At 44.1% G+C, this 21284-nt stretch overlaps 1 protein-coding gene across 6 annotated transcripts in view; it reads left to right on the top strand.

Annotated features, from left to right (window-relative positions):
* The window catches only part of LOC146432060 (hepatocyte nuclear factor 4-beta-like), a 34691-nt gene that overhangs the window by 2548 nt on the left and 10859 nt on the right, over positions 1–21284 (top strand). The window contains exons 2-8 of one of the 6 annotated variants that reach the window (XM_085071430.1): positions 2105–2329; positions 3312–3530; positions 6211–6369; positions 8221–8421; positions 8506–9234; positions 14928–15099; positions 17037–17131. In XM_085071430.1, the coding sequence (XP_084927556.1) occupies positions 9120–9234; positions 14928–15099; positions 17037–17131 (382 nt within the window). In that variant the 5' untranslated portion in view covers positions 2105–2329; positions 3312–3530; positions 6211–6369; positions 8221–8421; positions 8506–9119. Of the gene's footprint in view, positions 1–2104; positions 2330–3311; positions 3531–6210; positions 8422–8505; positions 9235–14927; positions 15100–17036; positions 17132–21284 lie in introns of all 6 variants that reach the window. The other 5 variants (XM_085071429.1, XM_085071428.1, XM_085071433.1 and 2 more) reach the window with 5 other exon arrangements.

Genomic DNA, 21284 nt, shown 5'->3' with positions numbered 1-21284 from the left:
CAATTCATGAATTAAAAAAAAAAAAGTCCCAAAGAGTGTATAATTTGCCCGTTAACTCCAATTTCTAAATGATTCATTTGATGTCACAAATCCTCAAAGATACTAAATGGTTCTAATTCAAACTAGATGTGCAAATAATTGTAATTTAAAAAATATGTACAAAATTTAGCCTATATGATGGATATAGGGCAAACACACTTTTGTGCAAAGCCACAAACACCTCTCCAGTCTGGCAGCCTCCAAAATTCATCCACAAATATCCTTCACCCCAGTGGTCTGCAGAGATTTCTCAGGGGTTACAACTCCCTGCAAATATCTGTGAGGCTCAGGGGTGTGTAGATGTGTGTTTGTCACTTGGCAAACAGTCTCTTGGTTTTTATTATGCCCACTAAGAGAGCAGCAATGATGAGTAAGACAGTCTGGAACAGACTGAAATGTTAAAAAATGGATATTATGAGGAAAATATAGCTGGATGTTTACAATGATTTATCCAATTTAAGGTCATGAAAAGAATCTTTCTATGCATCAATATGTCTGCTTACTACTTTTTTTTTTGAGGTGGAAAGCTTTGGTTTGTGAAGGAATCTCAGGATAAGATACTGAACAACAATGCTGGATTAAATATTTGCTGATGATTCTCATTTTCTGTCTCCCCATGTCCAGCTGAGATGGACATTTTTAATGATTTCTGGGTGCAGAGTTGGGGAGCAGAGACAAACAGAGAGTCCCAGGATTACTGGGGTTTCTCATCTGCTGATTTAAAACCAGATAAAATGAGGATTGCTCCTGTGCCTCAGTTCTCCAGAATTGTTATTGGACCTGGTGGAGTTGAACTCAATGGTTTTTGTGTTTTCTAACTCAGGATATTCTATGATTCTGTGATCTTTTCCTATATATTTCCTAAAGTAAGATTTTCTTATTTTTCTTCTTGACTTTACCCCTTTGATACTATGATGACTCATAGGTGTTTTCTCCAAAACCCCATCAATTTCAACACAATAAACATTTCAGATAATCCATAATTTAAAAAAAAAAAATCAATATTCTGCTAGACTTTTGCCTGTTTCAGCTTTCCAGTCCCCTGCAGAAATGGAAAGTTTTTCTCCAGAGCACTTAACATGTTGGTTGAGGATTTTTAGGATTTTTTTCCTTTTTATTATTCTGAGGCTGAACTCCAACAAAATGTTTGTGCAAGAGCTGCAAGGCTAGATGTGCAAATATATAATGGATTGTTGCAGATAAACTGGACATAACTAGAAGGTTTTAAGTGGTCTGTCTTCTCTCTGAAATTTTTATATTTGCACTTAGTTTGCTTAGAAGACAACACTGAAAGGAATATTTTGGAGGAATTCCATCTTTGTCCTGAATTATTAACTTGTCTGAAGAATGGCAAAGATGGAAAATCTGTGGGGGGAAAGAAACAGAAATCAAAACTATCCAACCAAATGCTGCATCATTTCCCTGGAAGGAAAGTTGTTCAGTTTACTGTAAAGCTGATGATGATCCTGGTGATTGCAGTCCAAGGTCAACTCCTTCTTGGTGATTCTCCGAGATAAAATCTGTTGGTTTATCTCCTGTAATAAAAATACAGTGTGAAGACACCGAGGAGAACAGCTAACAAAAAAATCTTACAGCCGGAAAAGGTGGATTTTGGGGACATTTGAATCTTCACTGTGATAAAACTGGATCCAGAATCCACCGCAGAAATTTAAAATTAAGAAAAAAACCAACAAACAAAAACCCCCAAAAACCAAAAAAAACCCCAAACAAAACCAAAACCCAAGGGAGAGGGTAAATGCTTTTAGACTTAGAACTAATAATTTGTAAAATATGAGTCAAAGTCCAATTTTGGATTAACTGGGTTAATTTTTGGGGATGTAGGAGTCTCCAGTTTGAGAAAAACGAGTATGGCTGTGATAGAAGAATCCCTTAAAAAACTGCTTTACGTGCTAGAAAAAGGGCTTGTAAAACAACAAAGGCATTCCCTGAAATAGAAAAGCACAGCACCAACATAAACCACTCATCATGTTTTCAGTGCCAGGCGAGGATTTGCACTCCTAACCTCCCACGTTGGAGCTGAATAGCATTTCTGTTTTCTCCTCAGCTGAGCTAATGACAGATCTGAAGAAGCGTCAACAGCGCGGCCGAAAAAGCTCGAGGTGGCAGGAATGCTGCTCACAGGGGACATGGGAGTCACAGCAAATACTCTCTTCAAGGCTGGTCACTCCTGACCAAACAGTGTTTTCAGCAGGAAAAGCCAAAATCTTGCCCAGAGGCGGTGGAGTGCTCCAGATGAGTCCCATGGCCACTCCAGGCAGCAGTGGGTGAGGTAATGCTGTCCCTGGCTCCTCTCTCCTCTCCTGCTGCCAGCCCTGGTTCAGCCTGGGATATTTGCTATTTATTTGCCATTTATTTATTGGCTATTTAATTGGTGTTTGCTATTTCCTCGGTATTTGCTATTTACTCTTTGTTATTTATTTATTTGTTATTTGCTTTAGTCAGGGGCTGGCGTCACCCACAGTGGAGAAATCCAGCCTGACTCCTGATGGCTCCACGTGTAATTTTCACTCTTGGCAGGAGGAATTTGTCTTCTGTGACTTCACCTTCCGTAAAATTGGCAGGTTGAGTGGAAGTCACCTAAAGTCACCGTGAGCTCTGCTCGGGGAGGTTGGCATTGCTGTGCAGTTCCTCCGAGGTCTCTTGGACACCTGTTGGGTTTGGGATGAATCACCCTCTGGACACAGCAGGAGAGAGGAAATGGCCTCGAGCTGAGCCAGGGGAGGTTGAGATTGGAGAGTAGGAAAAACTTCTTCATGGAAAGGGTTGTCGAGTGTTGGAAGAGCTGCCCAGGGAAGTGGTGAAGTCACCATCCCTGCTGAGATGCAAAAACCATGTGGATGTGGCACTTGGGGACATGGTCAGTGGTGGCTTTGGCAGTGCTGGGGCAATGGTGGGACTCTATGGTCTTGGAGGTTCTTTCCAATCTAAATAATTCTATAATTTTATGGCACAGCAATTTTTCTTCAGTGGTTGCAGAAATACTGGTTTTCCAATCCATAGGTGAAATCTTAGTTTGGGATGATGAAAATTAGGAGAACAGAGTGATGGTGACCTGGAGAAGGAGCTCTGATGCAACCTCAAAATGCTCTGACCAACAAAATCTGGATGGATAAGTGGGAACATCCCATCCTGAGGGCAATGAGGGGAGGATGAAGGAGTACATGGAATTTTGGGTACTTCCATGATTTTCCCCCGTGTTTTGGTTCTCTGGACAGCACATTCTAAAGCTGTGCTTTCTGCTTTCTATCCAGTGCTGAACATGCCAACGGTTTAAAGGAATTTGGGATGGATTGCTCTGAGACAGAGCAGAGCTCAACCTGAACTCTTGCAATTATTTGAGTCTGGATTTGCCCAGCCTAGGAAAATCTTGCCATCTTTGTAGGAAATAAACTGAAACAGAGCATTTCCCTGCCAGAGAGTGACACACTGTGAAAATCTCACCTGTGAAAATCTCACCTGTGAAACACAATGTAAGTTCTTTGCAATAAGTCTCATCTTAATTTTGGCGAGTGAGGTGGAGTTTCACAAACGTGTTGATGTTTTCACAAGCTGATGGTGCCAGATGTGATCTCTACTGAAATTCTTAGATTTTCAGGTAGAATGTGTTGCCCCCACAAATCTGTCAGTTTTGCTCCCCGGGGTGTGACTTTCCTTTTAGTTTCAGAAGGTTGCCAAGGGTCCCAAATTTAAGTCAGAAATTAGTGCCAAGCCTAACATTTGCAAACAGAAATAAGACCCAAAATGTTTTGTTTCTGTCCTTTTAGCACTTTTAATTTTGTTCATTATTAAATATTTTAATTTCCTTCCCTTTGGTGACTTTCAAAGTTCAATTACAAATGAAACCAAAAATTTTTTTTCCACAAAAAAGTATTAAATGGAGCTTGTTCCTGTTTTCTCCATAATTATTTCAAGTGTTGATCAGCTGATCTCTTTCCAGAAAAGAAAAGAGACAAGAAGTCCTCTGAAACATCCCCAAGGAATACCCACTGATAGAGGTATTTGTTAATTTGAGGAAAAATGTGTTGTTTTAAGAAATATTGCAGGCATTTCTTGCTTCTGAGAACTTACTCCTGCTTATGGAGAACAAAAAAGAGAAATTCCAACTGGAGCTTGGAGGCCTCAGGTGTTTGCTATGAAGAGTTTGCAAACAGGACAGGTTTATAAAAGGCCTTGGACCTCACATAGGGGAAATGAGGTTTTAATCAAATTTCACCCAGGTGTCCAAAAAAAGAGGATTTATTTCTAAATCTCCAGTGACCTGTGGCTACATCTTTGCAAATCCAGTTGTTATTCCTAGCAGGAGCTGCTGTTTCTCGGCAGATCTGAAATTCAGGCTGCTTTGCATTTAGTGGTCAAAAGGAGCCCTTTGTGCTTCTGAAATTCCAGCCTTGGCCAAGTGCTCTGCAGCCAAGAACAAAAGTTAAGTGAACTCAGAAAGAACAAGTCATCAGGCTGACCTTTGGTCGTCAGAAAAATGTGAAACATCTTCAATTTATTCCCCAAATCCAAGTCAGGTTTCATCTGTGCTGAACATTGGGTGGAATAACTGGGAATTTCATGAATTAGCCAGCCTGAAGTCACTGCTGGCAGTGGGGTCTCTGGGTGGTTTGTACTGACAGTTTGGAAAGATCAGAATCCATCATTCCAACCTGGTGGAAAGAGGATTTTTTGGTGGTTTTGTTTGTGGATTGGGTTTGAACTTTTGTTGTTGTGGGCTTTTTTTGGGGCATGTTGTGGTTTGGAGGTTTTTTTTTTTTTGGTTTGTTTTCTTGTTTGTTTAAATTGTTGTAAAGGAATTTTTTCCAGCATAGAGATTGGAGGTTGTTTGAGTTTCTATTTGCTCCAAAGGGTTGTTATGGATGAGAAAACCTAGCGGTTCTAAAGCAAAATGAGTAAATGATAAATGAATATGTTTGGCAGCAGTAGAGCAAAATAAGTTTGTGTGGAGAGAAAGAAGGTGAAGTTCCTGATATTTTGCTTTTCTCCTCTCCATCCTCCTGTGTGATAGATGATGATCTCTCACGTCCATCAGGTCATTGTCCATCACTGGACCTGAGAGATTTCTTAAATGATTTTTATTTTATGGATAATCACAGCACAGACAAAATCTTTTTGGGAGATATCAGCTGGAAGGAGAAGGAGCCTCTCCCTTTGCTGTGAAAGCCACAACATGTGGAAATGTAAAGTTCATTGTAATAAGAAATATCTGAAAACATAGAGATGTTTTGTTGTTTGCTGTATCATGAATATCAAACTGCTCCCAGGAAAGGGGAGAACTGATTTCATAACATCTGGTCTGGATAACTTCGAAATGCCTGCATGGTAATTACATGGAAATTGTATGATTTCACACTGCTTATCGTCTCAGAAGCACATTGTTTCTAATTACACATTACCCAGAAAAATGGCCTTGCTGCCTTCTGTCTTTAAATTATTGTTTTTACCCAGACACTACCTGTCCATGTAGGGAATATTATGGCTACTGCTGCTTCTGAGAACCACCTCATCACTGATGGATTTATGCTCACTGCATAAAAATCCATTTCCCAAACCATGCAAGTTCACAGCAAAGTATAATTATTGCTGCATTTCAGTCAGAGAAAATCTTCAGTGGTAGGGGATTTAAAATGGCTTTCTGTGAATAAAAGCAGAAAGCTTCGGCTCCAAAAATACAGTTAGTGACTTCTGCCTCACCATTTTGCATAGCAACAAGTCCTTCGTTAAGTTTTAGTCTCTCAGACACCTCTCCCCACATGCAGCAGTGAGTTACTTTCCTTTCAAATCAGAGATGGATGTGCAGCTTCCATGGATTGCAAACATCTCCTCCCACCACTCACCTCGCCAAAGAAATGTTATTTCTGACACCCTGCCCGCAGTACTTTGTGTTCTCTCTTAATTAATCAGTGTCCTTATCTTTGCTGCCCTTCATCTTGTCTAACAAGCATTCCCAAAAGCACCTGAATTTTATTTCTAGGAATAAGTGTGTTGTCTTATTGGGACCATGTGTTCTTCACAGCCTGCCCTGTGCCCTCATTCAGGAGAATCCACACTGGTTCATTCCCAGAGCACGAGCTTTGAAAACTCATATTATTTTTATTAAACTTAACTCTGGTTCTTTCTCTCCTCTCCCCTTTCCCCTGCACCCTCCAGCTATATCCAGCCTCAGAGTCAAAACAGGGACAAGTGGAAAACACATGAAAAAGAAGATTATGTCCATATGGAGGAGGATTGACATCCATTTCCAGACTGGGAAGATTGTGATGTACCAGCCAGTTTTGCCTTTGGTTATCCACCTGAGATGCCTGGCAGGTCAGTTGATGTCTGAGCAGCCAAGGGAAGGAGGAACACCCTGGGAAGTGTCAGCAGAGAGCTGGTGGTCAACCTCACAAATCTCCACTAAAATCTATTTATTGTGGCCACAGCCTGTGAAGGATTTGTGTTCTCTTCCCTCTCCCTGTCTGCTCTGTCAGGTTGGATCGTGGTAAGGAAATGAAGAACCATCTCAAGATTCCTGGCTCTTGGCTGGGCCATTGTCACTTCACAGTGACACTGAGCAGTGCTCAGGAGATGTGAGGGAGCTCTGAGTGAGTTTGGTTTCTCCTGATCGATAAAACTCATCCCCAGCCTTGAATAGGTCACTGCTCAATTGACACTGTGACTCAGACAGTGATGTAAGAAAGCAGGGAGAGGAAAAAGAAGAAACTGTTCAAACCTCAGCGAGGTTTTGTCCATCTTTTGTGCCGGAGTGGTTTGGAACAGGGCGCTGACATCTGTCTGGAACAAACACCACCTCATGTCCCTCCAGCACCACCTTCCACAAGAAGTCAGTCCTGATTATCACTGTGGATGTGGTGCTGAAATCTGGTCCTGAGCTGTGAAATTTGCTCCATAACCTTTTGTCATTCCCAGAATGAAAACTGTCCAAGCGCATCCTCATCGCCCAGCTTTCCTTGGAAATTATCCTTTATCCTTACAATGTACTGAGGGACTGAAAATACTGAGGGATTTCCAAATCCAACAAGATCAGGGCAGGAGCCCAGATTTCTTCACTCTGGGCCACAGCTGCCCAAAAGTTTGGTAAATACAAAAATAGCCATTTTAATGGTGAGAAATCCATGAAAAATCCCTCCTGGAATTGTAGAAATGTGAGAATTCTTTGTAATAATAGCAGAGTGCTGAGAATCAGGCAGGATTGTGCCCACAGCTCAGTTAAAAAAAAAGAAAAAGTGCCAGATTAATGGGCATAATCAAGGCTGACATTGAGTAAGAGGCAAGAAGGAGTAATCAGATCCCAGCTTAGCTGATGCTGGCATTACTGGGAGCCTGGGGCACAGTCCAAGGATAAAAACATAACATCTTATCTAAGCAAGGAGTGATTTGTGCACCACTGGTTACAGCACGTTCTTAAAAAGGGAAAGAAGGAAAAGGAAAATATGGCACATGAAATTATTTTATTTCCCCAGGAACGATAAGAAAGCAAAGCTGAATGTTCCTACACCCAATCTTTATAGAGGAAAAGCCTGGCTAGAGTTAACCCCTTGGAATGTCCAGTGTAAATCCCCAGGGTGTGAAAAAGATAGTTTAAAAAAAGTGAAACTGGGATTAAATCAAATTAGTATAATGAAAACTGTTAAAAACTCAGATTTTGGAGTATTTCTTGCTATTTGGAGATTTCTGGGATCCATGGGGCCAGCCTGCTCCTCGGTTCAGTGAGAGTTCAGGCAGTCTGGCAATCCCATCCTTTTGGCCAAGGCTCCTTTTCTGGCAACACATCTCCCTGTTTCTCAAGATTCTTCTCTTCCTCCAGACTCAACAGGATGTTGACCTGGATCTCTCAGAACAGCTCATGGAGAGGAAAGACCCTCTGACACAAAACCACGTCACTGGAGAGGGAGCTGTAATGTCAGGGAGGGCATCTGGAAGATCAAAGCGGGAATAAACCAATCGCTCCAAGCTGTACGCATGGCTGAGTTTTATTTCCAGCCTTTTGCAGTACAACTCATGAGCCTTAACAAGGAAAAGACTTTTGTGTAAAATTCAGTAAATTAAAAAAGCTTGTTTGCGTAAAAATCGGTAAATTTAAAAAAAAACCAGACCAAACGCCAAAGGGCCTGCGGGGAAAAACTGGAATTGAATTTCCGTGATATGGACCTTTCCCAGAAAAGCCAGGCATGGGTCAGCATGAAATGCAGCACCACACATCTGTGAGGGAGTGTGCCCAGCTCTCCCCAGCCTGTTCCGTTTCCATCATTTGCCATCGTTTGAAACCTTCCACGATGACAACTCACAGCCACAGCCCAGCTCTTCCTTGGCAGGAGCTCTGGGATGCTGGGGCTGCCTGGAGTCAGGAGGAAGACACAGGTGAGAGGGATGGAGGGTGGAGGTGATATGGAGCAGGGTGAAACCATGTTTACAGCTGGAATGAACCTCATTTCTCCCTTCCAGCAGCAGCTCAAGGTGTGACCCAGAATGCATGGAAATGACTCAGGTTCTCCACTCTGACCTGTCCTGATGGTCTTCAACCAGCTGATGGTCTTCAACCATATTGTCTCATGATCATAATCTCATGTCTTATTATCATGAGACAATAAACTCATGATTTATTGTCCTCATGAGCCTCAGGTGACACCATGTGCTCCTTCCCCAAGGGCTGGTAGCCGAGCAAGGTGACAACTGATGATTGGACGTGACCACTGCTCTCCCCTGCGAGAGTGACACACGCCATGGCCTCTCCTCAGCCCTTCTCAAAATGTTTGTGCAGGAGCAGCCATAAATCCGCCTAATTGACCCAAAGATGCAACGCAAGGCGTTGGAGTCTAGGCCTTATCTGCATCACCTTATCAGGAGCGAGGCAGCGAGATGCACCCCGGGAAGGGAGGGGACTGCGCCAGAGGGATCGGCCTCGTCCCTGCTGTCCTGGCACGGGGAGGGGACTGCGCCCGAGCTGGGTAATGATTTGTCATCGCCAGGCCCGGGGTGTCTCTCTTTGCAGAGGAAACCTTGGCCGTGATTGACAGCAGGGCTGTTTTTGCCGCTTCCCTCGCTGTTGTCAAGTAATAATGAAACTTTGTCAGTCCATCATGGACATGGATATGCCAGACTATGTCGACTCCTTGGACTCCTCTTACACGATGCTGGAATTCGACAACCTCCGCGTGCTCCCCAACAACACCGGTGAGGATTTTACTCGTTTCCTCTTGAATAAGCTCCACTATTTTGTTGTAAAGCTGGACACCGAGGGAAGGCAGGTGGGAGGTGTGGGGCAAAGGGTGGAAGGGGTAATATTTAAGCGGCTGACCTGTCAACCTCGGTTGCATTCATGGTTATGTTTGGGCTGAAATGCAACCCCTTCGCTTGCCGGTCCCATTTTGGGTTATTCTTTCTGTTGGTGGGCTGTGTCATGTCCTGAGGAGCCCACCAGGTTTGGCAGATGTTGGTAGAGGTCTTCATGGCTTTCCCTGGGTTTGTCCCCCTGTGTCAGTTAGGAGAGCAGTTATTACCAATATTTCTCATTAAAATGTGTGTTTCGTTGCCGTATATGACTTCGGTTGATATTTAATCCTCGGGAAAACATGTCGTCCCAAACAGCATTTGTCCACCACCATTCGTCCTTTTTGACTTGGTCACAGGGGCTTGGATTGAGAAGCAATATCCAAATAATTCCTTGCCTTACATTTCTTTTCTGGCTACCAAGACCCTCTGACAGTTTTTAGGGCACAAAAAAGGACTTGGCTGGGAGGCAGGATTGTTTATACACCGAGACTTCCGCTTTGTTCACAGAAATAAAGCGCTCTGTGTGGCATTTAATTCTTCTGCACCAAAAGAACTCTGACATAAAGTGAACTCCATTCTGTGAAATCAGCTCCTTGCTGTTTTCACAGAAACACACAAAATAAAGGACAGTTTGGTCAGAGAGCATGAAACCAATCGTGCAACTGAATGAGATCCCAACATTAGCGATCCCTTTGGAGGGTTTTGGCAGCCTTTTGTTTTAATTTGTTAAGGAGCTTAGTGAAATTAAGATGGGATTTTCACATTTGCTCATTAACTGGCTCATCAAGAAAAATTAGAGTTTCAGTAGGGCTATTGCCTACGCTATAGAATGATTAGACTTATTACTGTGGGGCATGGAGGGATGTCAGGAGATGGGTAAAGATAAAAGGCCCAAAGAAACTTGAATTTGAAGTTGACTTCTGTAACACTCTGGCTGTCCCCAAATCAAAGATTTTTAATATATAGAGGTTTTGCCAGCTCCAGATAGATTGGATCTTATTCCTTATCCTGGCAGAAAGGTTTCCATCTCCCATCCTTCTCCAGAAATGTTATTTAACACAGATGTTTCGCTTGGTCACTTCCTGCAGAACAATAAGATATGTTTCACTTTTTGAAGTGGGGCAAATTTCCTGAAAATTCAACATAATTTTGTAAATGAACCACCAACGCCTGCTTGGGCTCTCTGTTGATTCACACAGTGGAACTGACAGGTTGAGTTTTTTTTCTGAACTTTATCGAGCTCGGTATTGTGTTATTTGTTTAGCTGTTAATGACTAACCAGCTCTCTCGGGAAGTAGCTGCTTTGAAATTACCTTGTTTGTCTTGGGTAAGTGTCCTTTTCTTCAGTTTGTAAAAATAACTTCAAAAAAAGACCTGACATGGCCATGCTTGGAAATCTATTGCTGTCCAGCTGAGTTCAGTCCCCTGAGGTAACTTCAAAATCACACTTTCCTTGTGGCTTCAGAAATATTTAAAAATTTGTTAGAATCAAGAAACGATCTCATTTAAGGTATTTTTTGCAATTATACTGGATTTTTTTCAGATTGTTTATATCTCTCCAAAGGTTAATTTGTATTATTTTCCCTACTAAATGATGGCAGCTTTGTCCTCTATAAACACTGACAGGAAGGGATGCAATATTTATTTTAATGTCCTCAGCACAGCTTCTTACTTTCTGAACAATTCCAAAAGTGAAAACTGCCATATTTTCAAATAAGGTCATGCTTTCTTGAAACCAACTCTTTCCCTCTTCAGAACATTATTTCATCAAAATTTTGGGTGGATTAATTTTGTGGATTAACTTCCTGTGTTCAGATGTTTCTTCTTCAGGAAGATGCTGTCATTCAGAGATTTGCTCAGGCGGATTTTCCACCTTCAAATGGCCCATAATTTGCCAAATATTTTATGACTTATTCAAAATAAAGAATAGAACCCATTATGGGAGTGATATAAAAATTATTCTGGTTTAAATAGAATAGCAAAAGGAAAGGTGAAAAAATCACTGCTAACTCTGTCTTTCCTTTATGAAATATGTGTTGTAACAGCAGCAATTTTCCCATTCTGTACAAATTTGTTTCCTTTCTCTTGGCTGGCACTACAAGCCATATTCCATCCCTCGCCCTGCACCTGTCCCTGGCCTTTCTGGCTGCCCTTGATCATCATTCCTGTAGGATTTGGGATCACTGAATCCCAGCTATATCCAAACTCCCTCTATTTGCTGAAAGCTGATGAAGAAAGAGGCTGACCTGCACGTGGCCAGGGTTTAACTGGTTTAACTCCCCTCCTGCCCTACTTGTGTGTGCAGATTTTGCAATCCTGGCGTTGGCACCGAGTCGGGCTGTGTGTGTGCAAACCCTAAACCCACACTTGGGATCTCTTCCCATTCCAGCCCAGCACGTGTAATCTGGGGATTTGTTCACAGCAAATTATGAGCACCAAAATTTGGGTTTCCAAGCAGGTAAAAGCCACTCTGGAAAGTATTGCAAGGAATTCCCTTTCACAATGTGCATCTAGAGGAGTGATGCAACTGAAAGGGAAAGCAGTGCTGTGGTCAGGCAGGATGAGACCATCCTCAGTGTCATTTCTTATCACTGGAAAACTGGCATTGTCATTTCAGCCCTGGTTGGGCAATGATTTACACACTGAGGCAGGAGGTACCAAAAATCTGTGTGCGTTTCAGATTTGAGCTTGGCTGACCCCAAAGCTGGCAAAGCCACTGGGATGCTCCTCTCAGCATTAAGTAGCTCCCAGTCTGATTATATATAACTCACAGAAAATGGTCAAAACCAGATTTTTCTGCTAGTGAACCTTGGGGATAACCCTGGTGAGGAGTGTGGGACAAGCAGAGCCTCAGCTCAGCCTGGGAGCCACACAAAGTCAGGATGAGTTGAGGTCTCTTCCTGGAGAGCAAAATCCAGTGCATCTCTGCAGGGGAAATTTCAGAGGCACCATGACAGGAAGTGTTCCTTGTGTCAGGCAGGGATGGAGCACCTGAGGCAGATTTCACAGGCTGTGCTGTCAGGGATTCTGGCTTTGCTCTGCCTTTCCTCACAGTGATCAGTCCAGGAAAACACCAAATACTGACTGCATTTGAAAGCTGTATTGAAAGTGCCTGTGGTATCAGTTGTGCTTGGCTCTTCTCTGAGCTAATTCTCATTTGGAACTCATCATTAGCTGGTGACAGGATTCTGTAATTAAAATTTATCATTGTAATTACCGTGCATTCTGTCTTAGGGCTTTCCTTTTATCTTGAATTTTTAAATTTCTGTTCACATTCAGCCAGTTCAGCTGAAAAGGACACGTGGCTCCCTCGCAGGGTTTGAACTTTCAGCTGTGGAGCTGCCCTAACCCAGAGCCACCCAACCCACTGGTGCTTTCTTTGTGCTTCCATGGGGACAAGGGAGGGCAAAATTTGGTTTGCTGATTTCCATGGTCCCTCACACACATGGGGCTGATGGTTCCTCTTCCAGTAAAACCTGGTTTAAGGCCAGATTATTAATTCCTTCCTTATATCAGCAAGCAGATTCTCACATCCTATTCACATAAAGGGAAAAAAAGCCTTTCTGGTGAGTAAATACTTTCCAGCATCAAGAATATTTTGCAGTCTGGATCTAGCTGAAGGATGAAGATAAACTGTTTGACCTTGGCTTGATTCCTCTGAATTCTAGAGAAAGCATGAGTGGAGTGAAGAGGAAATTGGCCACCTTATCTTTATTTTGGTTGTACAGTTTTTTAAATGGAATCCAGCACACTCAGCTCATTAGTTTATGGTCATATTCTCCTTAAAAAAATAGAACAACAGATGCCCAAATGTTTAACAGTACAGTTATCCTCAAAGGAATATTCTGTACAGTTCATTTAATACTGAGTTATTAAGTAAAATAAAATCAAGAGTCATTGCAAAAAAAAAAAAAAAACCAAACTTAATAATCCTCCTCCTAAATTACCATTAAACACCTCTGACATAGACAATGTTCCCAAAGGGCCCAAGAGTCACTTCCTGGCAAATGTCAGAGGTGGGAGCATCTCACACAGATTTTTGGGAAGAGGCAAATCTCAATTCCCGTCATTATGACCTAAGAATGATTTTGATGCTGTCATTCTTTCTTGCCATGGTGTTTCCATCTTGCTATAACCCACTTATTTACTCATCCATGCACCAGAAAGTGAATATGGACCAAAAGGGTTATTCTAGGGAGTGACAGGAAGTCTGAACTTTGCTTTAGTGAAGTCTTAGCTAAAAATGTCTTAGTCTCAGCCTTAGCTGAGAAACTCCATTTTTAAAAAAACTAAAGCTTTATTGGTTTAGGGGTTTTTTTTAGGTTTTTTCTTTTTTTTTTTTTTTGGGGGGGGGAGCATTGATTACAATTTTCCTTGCATAGCAAATATTTTCACTATAAATTTTCAATGTGTATCCACACACAAAAATAACCTTCCTTCTCTCTCTCTCTCTGTATATGTACATTTTGTGTGTGGATTACCCAGAGCTATTTTTATGCATTATGGATTAGAAAACTCTCTCTAGGCAAATCAGACAATTCCTCTTCTCTGAGTGGCTTTCTCTAGGAAATACTGAGCTGAGCTTTGCCCTTCTCTGCTGTGAGGATTTCTCATCCCACAGATCCATCAGGATGTGTTCTGTCCCAGAGATTTCCGAGATCCCTGGAGCACGATTTGGGCTCCTCTGGATAATTTCACAAATTCATAAAACCTCCCTGCAGCGAGTGCCCAGCTCAGGCTCTGCAAACAGGTGGAGAGATACAAACATCATCAGCTTTCCCTTTGCAAGAATCTCCTGTTTTTCCTTCCCCAAGCTGTGTCTCAGATTAGGAGGATGAGGAGCAATTCTAGTGGTGAAGGCTGAGGGAGAGATTCCAAGGGGATTTCTCAGCAGTTTGTACACACAGGGCAGGCAGGGCAGAGCTATTCCTGCCCAAAATGAGTGCCTACAAACGGAGGACATGACAGAGGGCATTCATCTGACCTAATTGTGGGTGCCTAATTTAGAAGGTTGATCTTCCTGCACACCTCTGCTGCTTTCTGGTGGAAAGCAATGAGCCTCTTCAGAGGGAGTTTCAGAGCAGGGAGCAGACTTAGAACCAAAGGGATCCCTATGGGAACTGCTGTGTCTGCCTTCCAGCGGCAGAAAAACTCTCAAGAACAACATTTTATCTTCAACACCTCTGTCATGGGCATGAAACAAAGGATGAACTACTTAATCCTTTCTGCCTCTGCTGTTTCTTCTCTGCTTTCTATTTATTCAAGGGTTTGTTTTTTTTCACATTGTCTTCAGTGGACACCAGCTTTGAACCAGGGGTTCTTCAGGTGTCTCATTGAGGAGGTGGCCCCCCATCCCTCAAAAATGTAAAACTCACATCCAGGTGAGGTTTCTTTATATCTGCCCAGGAAAGCAGTGATAATTGATAAATTCTCAGGAGCAGTTTGGGTTAGGCAGCTTGAAATCTCTCTGATCACTGAAGTGAAGAAAAACACCAATCCCAGAAGGCAAGGAGCTGAGCTTGGGAAGAGCACAACCATCAATCCAGAGGTTTCCATCACAGGGAGGTCTAATTATCCCCATTTTTTGCCCGCAGAGTCCATCGCGGCTGAGTCAGCAAACGCCAACCTGCTCCCCAACGGTGTCAGCTCCCTGTGCTCCATCTGTGGGGACAGAGCCACTGGCAAGCACTACGGGGCCTCCAGCTGTGATGGCTGCAAGGGCTTCTTCAGGAGGAGTGTCCGCAAGAACCACGTCTATTCCTGCAGGTATGGGAATTCCTGCAGGCGATAAATGCGGTTTATGGATGTGGGAAAGGGTTTGGGGTGGGGATCAGGGGCTCTTGTCTCAAAGGTCAAGGTGTCGTGCTGTGGAGGCCAACAGGAGGATTGCAGCTTGGTTTACAAGGAGTAAACTCAGTCCTGTGTCTCCGAACTCAGTCCCATCTTGTCTTGGATCCTGGGATTTTCTGTGGCACCTAGCAATGCATTGAGTGAATTCACTGTCACTGCTTTCCCCATGGTGGAAATCAAGGCAAACTCCCAGACCTGAGAATCAGAGAATCACAGAATTAATTGGATTGGAAAATACCTTTGAGAGCCTCGAGCCCAACCTAAGACCTGAGGTTTGACTGATGTGTAAAATACATAAAAACAGACCCTGAGTGTGGAGTGGCACCATGACCTCGTCACAGCCCAGCAAGGGAAAGCCAAGGTGGCAAAGGACCAAAGCTCCAGAGATTTCATATTTCTTGCTTTTCCTGGTAAAAACCCACGAGCATCCAAGAAGCTGTCACCTCCAAAGCCTTCACACACCCTCGCACAGCTTCTCCATTTTTGTTATGAAATACAATGAATTATGTACACTGACTTATCAGTGATGATTTTATGAACATTCTGAGAAATAAGTGTGGACCAGAGATGATTCACATCCACTTTGGCACACAGGTATACATTTGAGAGAGATTTTTTGCCAGGAGGAGGCTATAAATTATAAAGCTGCTATCTTGATTGACCTTAGAATAAAACGATGTTTATTTTAGCACAGGAGAAAGTGGAAAGAAATCCCAAACCTGAATACTCTCAAGCCCTTCATCCCTAATTAAAAACTGGAGGTTTTCTTTCTGTTCCAAAGCTCTTCCTCCTCTAAGAACATTCTGGATTTTTCCAATGCGCGTCACCCTGCTTGTCCCAAATGTTCCTGGTGTCGTTTTCACTCCAGGACACACCAGCCATGAAAGACACCTGAGGTGACAGCAGTGTCCACCCACCCAGTGCCCACCCCATGAACTGTGGGATTCCTGCAGGAGGAGATGACAACCACTGCTGGTTTCTCTGACATTTCAGCTGTTGGTCTCCTGGGAGCAGAGCTGCTGCCTCTCCCCAGGAATCCATGAATCTCTGTGATATTTGGCAGCTCAGGGAAGATCCACAGCATGGAAGCCAAGCTTGTCTGCAAACCCTTATTTGGTGAGCTCAGCCCAGCTCAGAGCTCTGCTTATCACAGACGTGAATTCCCCTGAAAGTCTTTGGGTCTTCATACCTCTGGCTTTTTACCAGTCTGGGAAAGTTCCTCAGCTTTTACAGCCTGATGGTCCCAGAGCAACCCACATCATCTCTCCGCATGGAAGATTCCCCTTCCATTGTTCCACCCACCATGGGAGAGCTGCCAAACCTGCGTGGGCCACCCTGGCACAGCACAGGGGTTCCTAAATCCCCACAGAAATGAGGAAGAATTAGGAGGCCACGTGCCTCAGAGCAAGGCTGCAGACCCAAAGGGCTTGCAGCCCATAATGCGGTTCATTCTACGCAATCCGTAGAATAGCTAACGAGTGAAATCAGACAAACCCCAACGCCGAACACCCAAATAGTCTGGAAGTGGGAGATGGAGCTCCTTCCAGAGCACAGCTGGAGTCCTGGTTGTGTTTTCACAGCCAAAACCACCCTGGACCTGCAGGGTGGGAGGTCTGAAGCCGCAGTGCTCCTGGCTGGCAGGAGTGGTGGTGTGGAACAGGAGGATCCAGGCCAAATCAATGTGGATTCAATCCGTTTCTCGTGAATTGAATCTGCATCTTCTCTAGGGTCATGCAGTGTGGAGCTCAGGGAGCTCTGGGGCTGCATTTGGGGTGGGTTTGGGGCTGCTCACGGTGCGGGGGTCACAGATGCCAGGCTGGCTGCTCCATGCTGTGTTTCCCATCTCCTCCCAGGTTCAACAGACAGTGTGTGATCGACAAAGACAAGAGGAACCAGTGCAGGTACTGCAGGCTGAAGAAGTGCTTCAGAGCTGGCATGAAGAAAGAAGGTGGGTGCAAAGAGACATTTCAAACCTGCCTGCTGCTCTCTCAGGGCCTGCTCCTGCTGCAGAGCATGGTGGGGAGCAGCAGCAGTGCAGGTTGGAAAGATGGTGCTTGTGTGTCACAGAGAGAGATTTTGTTGCAGCTGAGAGCCCCAGTTGCCATTTTATCTCAGTTTCAATGACAAGAAGGTGACATTATTCACCCATCCTGTGAGGCTGGTCTTTTTAGGGTATTTAAGTATTGGGAAAGGGATGGGCTTCCTCAGAGAATGTCTCTAAGTGCTTTATGGGAGCAATTCCTCTCTCCATACTCACTGGTGTGACTCCTAATCCCACCTGTGCCAATCTCAGGAAGGACCTGCCACCCTCAATGTCATAAAAGCCATCAGTTGGCCACATCAGATGGAGAGGTTGGCTCGGCTGATGCTCACGTAGCTGTGTGTGAGGGCAAGGTGCAGCCTGAGCACGGTGCCTTGAGGAGCAGGAGCCTCTCCCCTGTGGCACAGGGCACAGGGGCAGTGCTCCTGCAGAGAGGTGACTCATGTGTCCCCCACTGGTGACTCATGTACGCCAAGAGGGGACATGAGTCAGAGCCAAGCCCTTTGGTGGTGCTGTTGGTAATAATATGACCATGGAGCCACAGCAGCACCCACACTTAAGGGCCAATGCCACATTAGCTGACACCTTTTGTTGTGTTTCCCATTGGCTGATTTAAGAGGGAGGTGGCGAGTTGTAGGTTTGGGTAGCAATGACCATCAGATGAGTTCTTTCTAAAGGAAATACTGTTATGGTGCCTAATTCTCAGTGGGAGAAAACCAATTTCTGTTAAACTGTGCCTACATCCAGCTTGCCTGGGAAGTCTGGGATCTATCACAGCATTTCCCATCTCTGCTCATCCACTTCTGCACACTGGGAGAGGATGGATGATCCTGTTTTACTGTGATTGTCCTTGTCCACTGAGTGACACACTGAGGCCAAACCCTCCCAAGGTGCAGGCAGCTGGGTGATGATTTCAACACTCCTCACCCTGCTGTTTCCCAACCCACTGTCAGCTGAAAGACGAGGGAAGCAGAGAGGAGCTGGGAAGTTTCTTTCCATGCCACCAAGTTCACCCAAGGGGTGAAATCGTGGCCCCACTGAAACCAAGGGGAAATTTGCCATCAATTTCTGGTAATTCATAAGATTTTACGGGTGTTGAAATGATTTTTCCGACGTTCTGAACATATGTTTTCCTGGAGAAGAAGGGTGTCTTGAAATTTGGCATAAGTCATGGATGAGGCAAAAATGCCGGCTGGTTTAATTTAGGAGAAATGGAGTAAATGCAGCAGATGGAAAAATAAATAGAGCTCAGATTAATAAAGACCCAAATTGAAGCTGATCTGGTCAGTTCTAGATGGGGATAAAGCCAATTGCCAATGCAGCAAACTGCACTGCTTGGGAAGGCTGAAATCTGGTTATCAGATCTATTCTTTGAGCTGAAGCATGATTTTTATTGGTTTTTATGGTAAAAGTTATAAAACCTTGGCTCATGCCTCCATCACTGAGTGCAGCTCGATGGAAGGTGACTCATTGCAAGTTCCACATCGTCACATTCCTTGAAGCTCTTTTATGAGTTGTGTGCTCAGAAAATGCTCCTGCGTTTGGCAAGAAGGATTTTTAAAGCACCTTGAGAAACTGCTGTGCAGAAATTAGCCTAGCTGGCCAGAGCTCTACCCCGAGCACATGTGCAGGACTGGGAAAGAGAATTTCTTGCACAACTGTGTGCACAGAGAGAACACAGCTATTTGCTTTTGGGTGGTTCTAGATTAATATTAAACAGCATTGCGAAGCATCAGGGAAAGGGAGAAGCCATGTCTTGGATAGGGCGCTATTGGAGTGCACAAATATTTGTACAAAATCTTTTGGAGCGTGCAGGAGCTCAAGCTGGGAGGTGACAGCGGTGACATCCGCGCTCTGTGTCCCAGCACGGGCACGACTCTTTCCCTGGCACATTCCTTTTGGGCCAACCCTTCGAGCAGCAATCAGAGTTTCCAGGGTGTGGCAATAGCATTGTTTATCCACAGCGGAGGGGAAGAAGATGGAAACGATCCTTTTCCCAGGCTGGCTGTGACAATCCGCCTGGGGTGGGGACAGCAGGGCTGTGCCACCCTCGCAGGTGCCCCACTGACCCAGTGCTCGGTGTCTGTGTGCTCAGCCCTGGGGAACTTGCTGTTCCCTGGCAAAACTCACTGATATAAACGGGAATTTTGGATCCAGAGGGATCTGATTTATCCAATCTTCCTGTGTTGTAAGACGTGATGCGACACATTTGGATCTTCCTTTTCCTTTTTTTTCTTTCCTTTTGGAAACAATTCTGGAGGCTAAGGAAGTACAAGGAACTGTGTAACCTGGTAGAAGGGAAAGTTCTCCCTAAAGAAAAAGCCGTGTGATGCAAATACCTGAGCAGCTTTAAACTGTGTCAGAGAGGTTTATGTTGGGTGTTAGGAAAAGGTTTTTCCCCCTGAGGGTGGTGAGCACTGAACAGGATCCCCAGGGAATGGTTGAGAAAATGATCAGTAGGATCTTTAGATTGCCTTGTTTGTACAGATTGGATCTGATCTACAACCAGAAAGGAGCAAGGCTGCCCCACACCTTCCAGCTGGTGCATGGAGTTGGGATCCAGGTTCCATTGGCACTAAGGAGAGCAGGGAAGGGACAAAACTAGAGCCTGGTGGAAAGTCCTCGTCCCAGATTTCCTAGCAAACAGCTCGTTCAGAATCACTCCCATCCCAGCTGCATTTTAAAACAAATAATTCACTTTAATAACAACCATTAAACTTAGGATGAGGGGCAGGGAAAAGGTTGCTTGAACACAAAACCCTCTCATCTCCTGAAACACCTCGATGATTAGGATTTAAGATTTTTACAGGAGATTCACTCCTTTATTCTTGCTTTGTGGCTAAGGCACTGTGCCAGAGGGTGGTCTGGATGTTTTAGGGATTTTCTGGCTGTTCTCCCTGATTTTCTCTCTTTGCACTCAAGGTTCGATTTCTATTGTCTTGCACAATGCTACCTGACAGGTTTTTGGTCACTGCAGCACCGGTGGCTGAGGAGAACACCAGGTACTCAAACACCCAAGGAAAACAGCAGGAGGCTATTTTTAACATCTCCCTGAGATCATGTTTAACCTCGAATAAATCAGCAGGGTGTGATTTCTCAAGTGAGCCAGGTCATCTCCTCACAGGGAGCTGAGCGCCTGAAAACCTGGAAGCTTTTTGAAATTCCAGCACTGCACTGTCAGGATTCACTTTGCTGGTGAAAAAAAAAAAAAAAAAAAAAGGGGGTTAATATTTAACGTCTCATCCCCTTCAAAGTAATTTATGAATGTGCATGAACTTGTTTAGTTTCATGCAGAAGTTAAAAGAATTGTTGTATCACTTACTGCTGCAATACAGTGGGAGGGTTCGAGGCTTTTTCTTATTTATTATTGTGCAATTGGACAGGTTTATGGGACAGTTTTATTAGCGTTTCACAGGACCTCTATCTTGTTTCCTACCTTTTGTTTGCACATCTTTTTTTGCCAGCTTTCAGAATGCTGGGACTGCACTTTATTGCAAAGAAGGATGGAAAAGATAAAGGCTCTTGTCTTCCTTCAATAGTCATAAATCAGCCCCAAAGCCCATGAAAGGATTAAATGTACATGTACCACGGGGATTTATTTGTGAATAAGGCACAGCACACCTACAAAATCCGAGGTAGCTCAGGGAGAAAAGATTATTTGTGGATGTAAATTAATCAGGCAGCAGGAGGAGTAAATCTGTCAGTGAAGACAGAAACACTGTGAGCAGGGCTGAGTGCACCATGCAGGGACCTCCCTCCTCCTTCTCTCTGTGCCATTTCCAACTCTGGCCTCCAGCACTGGGATTTTAGTCCTTCCTGTAGTTTTGCTGAGTTTTATTTGACAGCAAAGCCAAGATCCCCCCTGAGCCCAGCACCCCAGCACGTCCCTGCAGCACTCCCACTGCCTCCCCAGGAGTCACCTGTCCCTTCCCTTTCCCAAACACAATAAATACAGCAATATAATCACTGCACAGTAATAGATTAATTTTTGTGGCAGGTGAAACATTAACTCCCTTTTGTGTCTAATTCCACCACATCTTGGGTACTTCCAGCAATAACA

Source organism: Lichenostomus cassidix, chromosome 11 (assembly GCF_008360975.1).
Source record: "Lichenostomus cassidix isolate B80296 chromosome 11, HeHo_3.0, whole genome shotgun sequence".
Classification (NCBI taxonomy): Eukaryota; Metazoa; Chordata; class Aves; order Passeriformes; family Meliphagidae; genus Lichenostomus; species Lichenostomus cassidix.
This window is presented reverse-complemented; position numbering and strand designations above follow the sequence as displayed.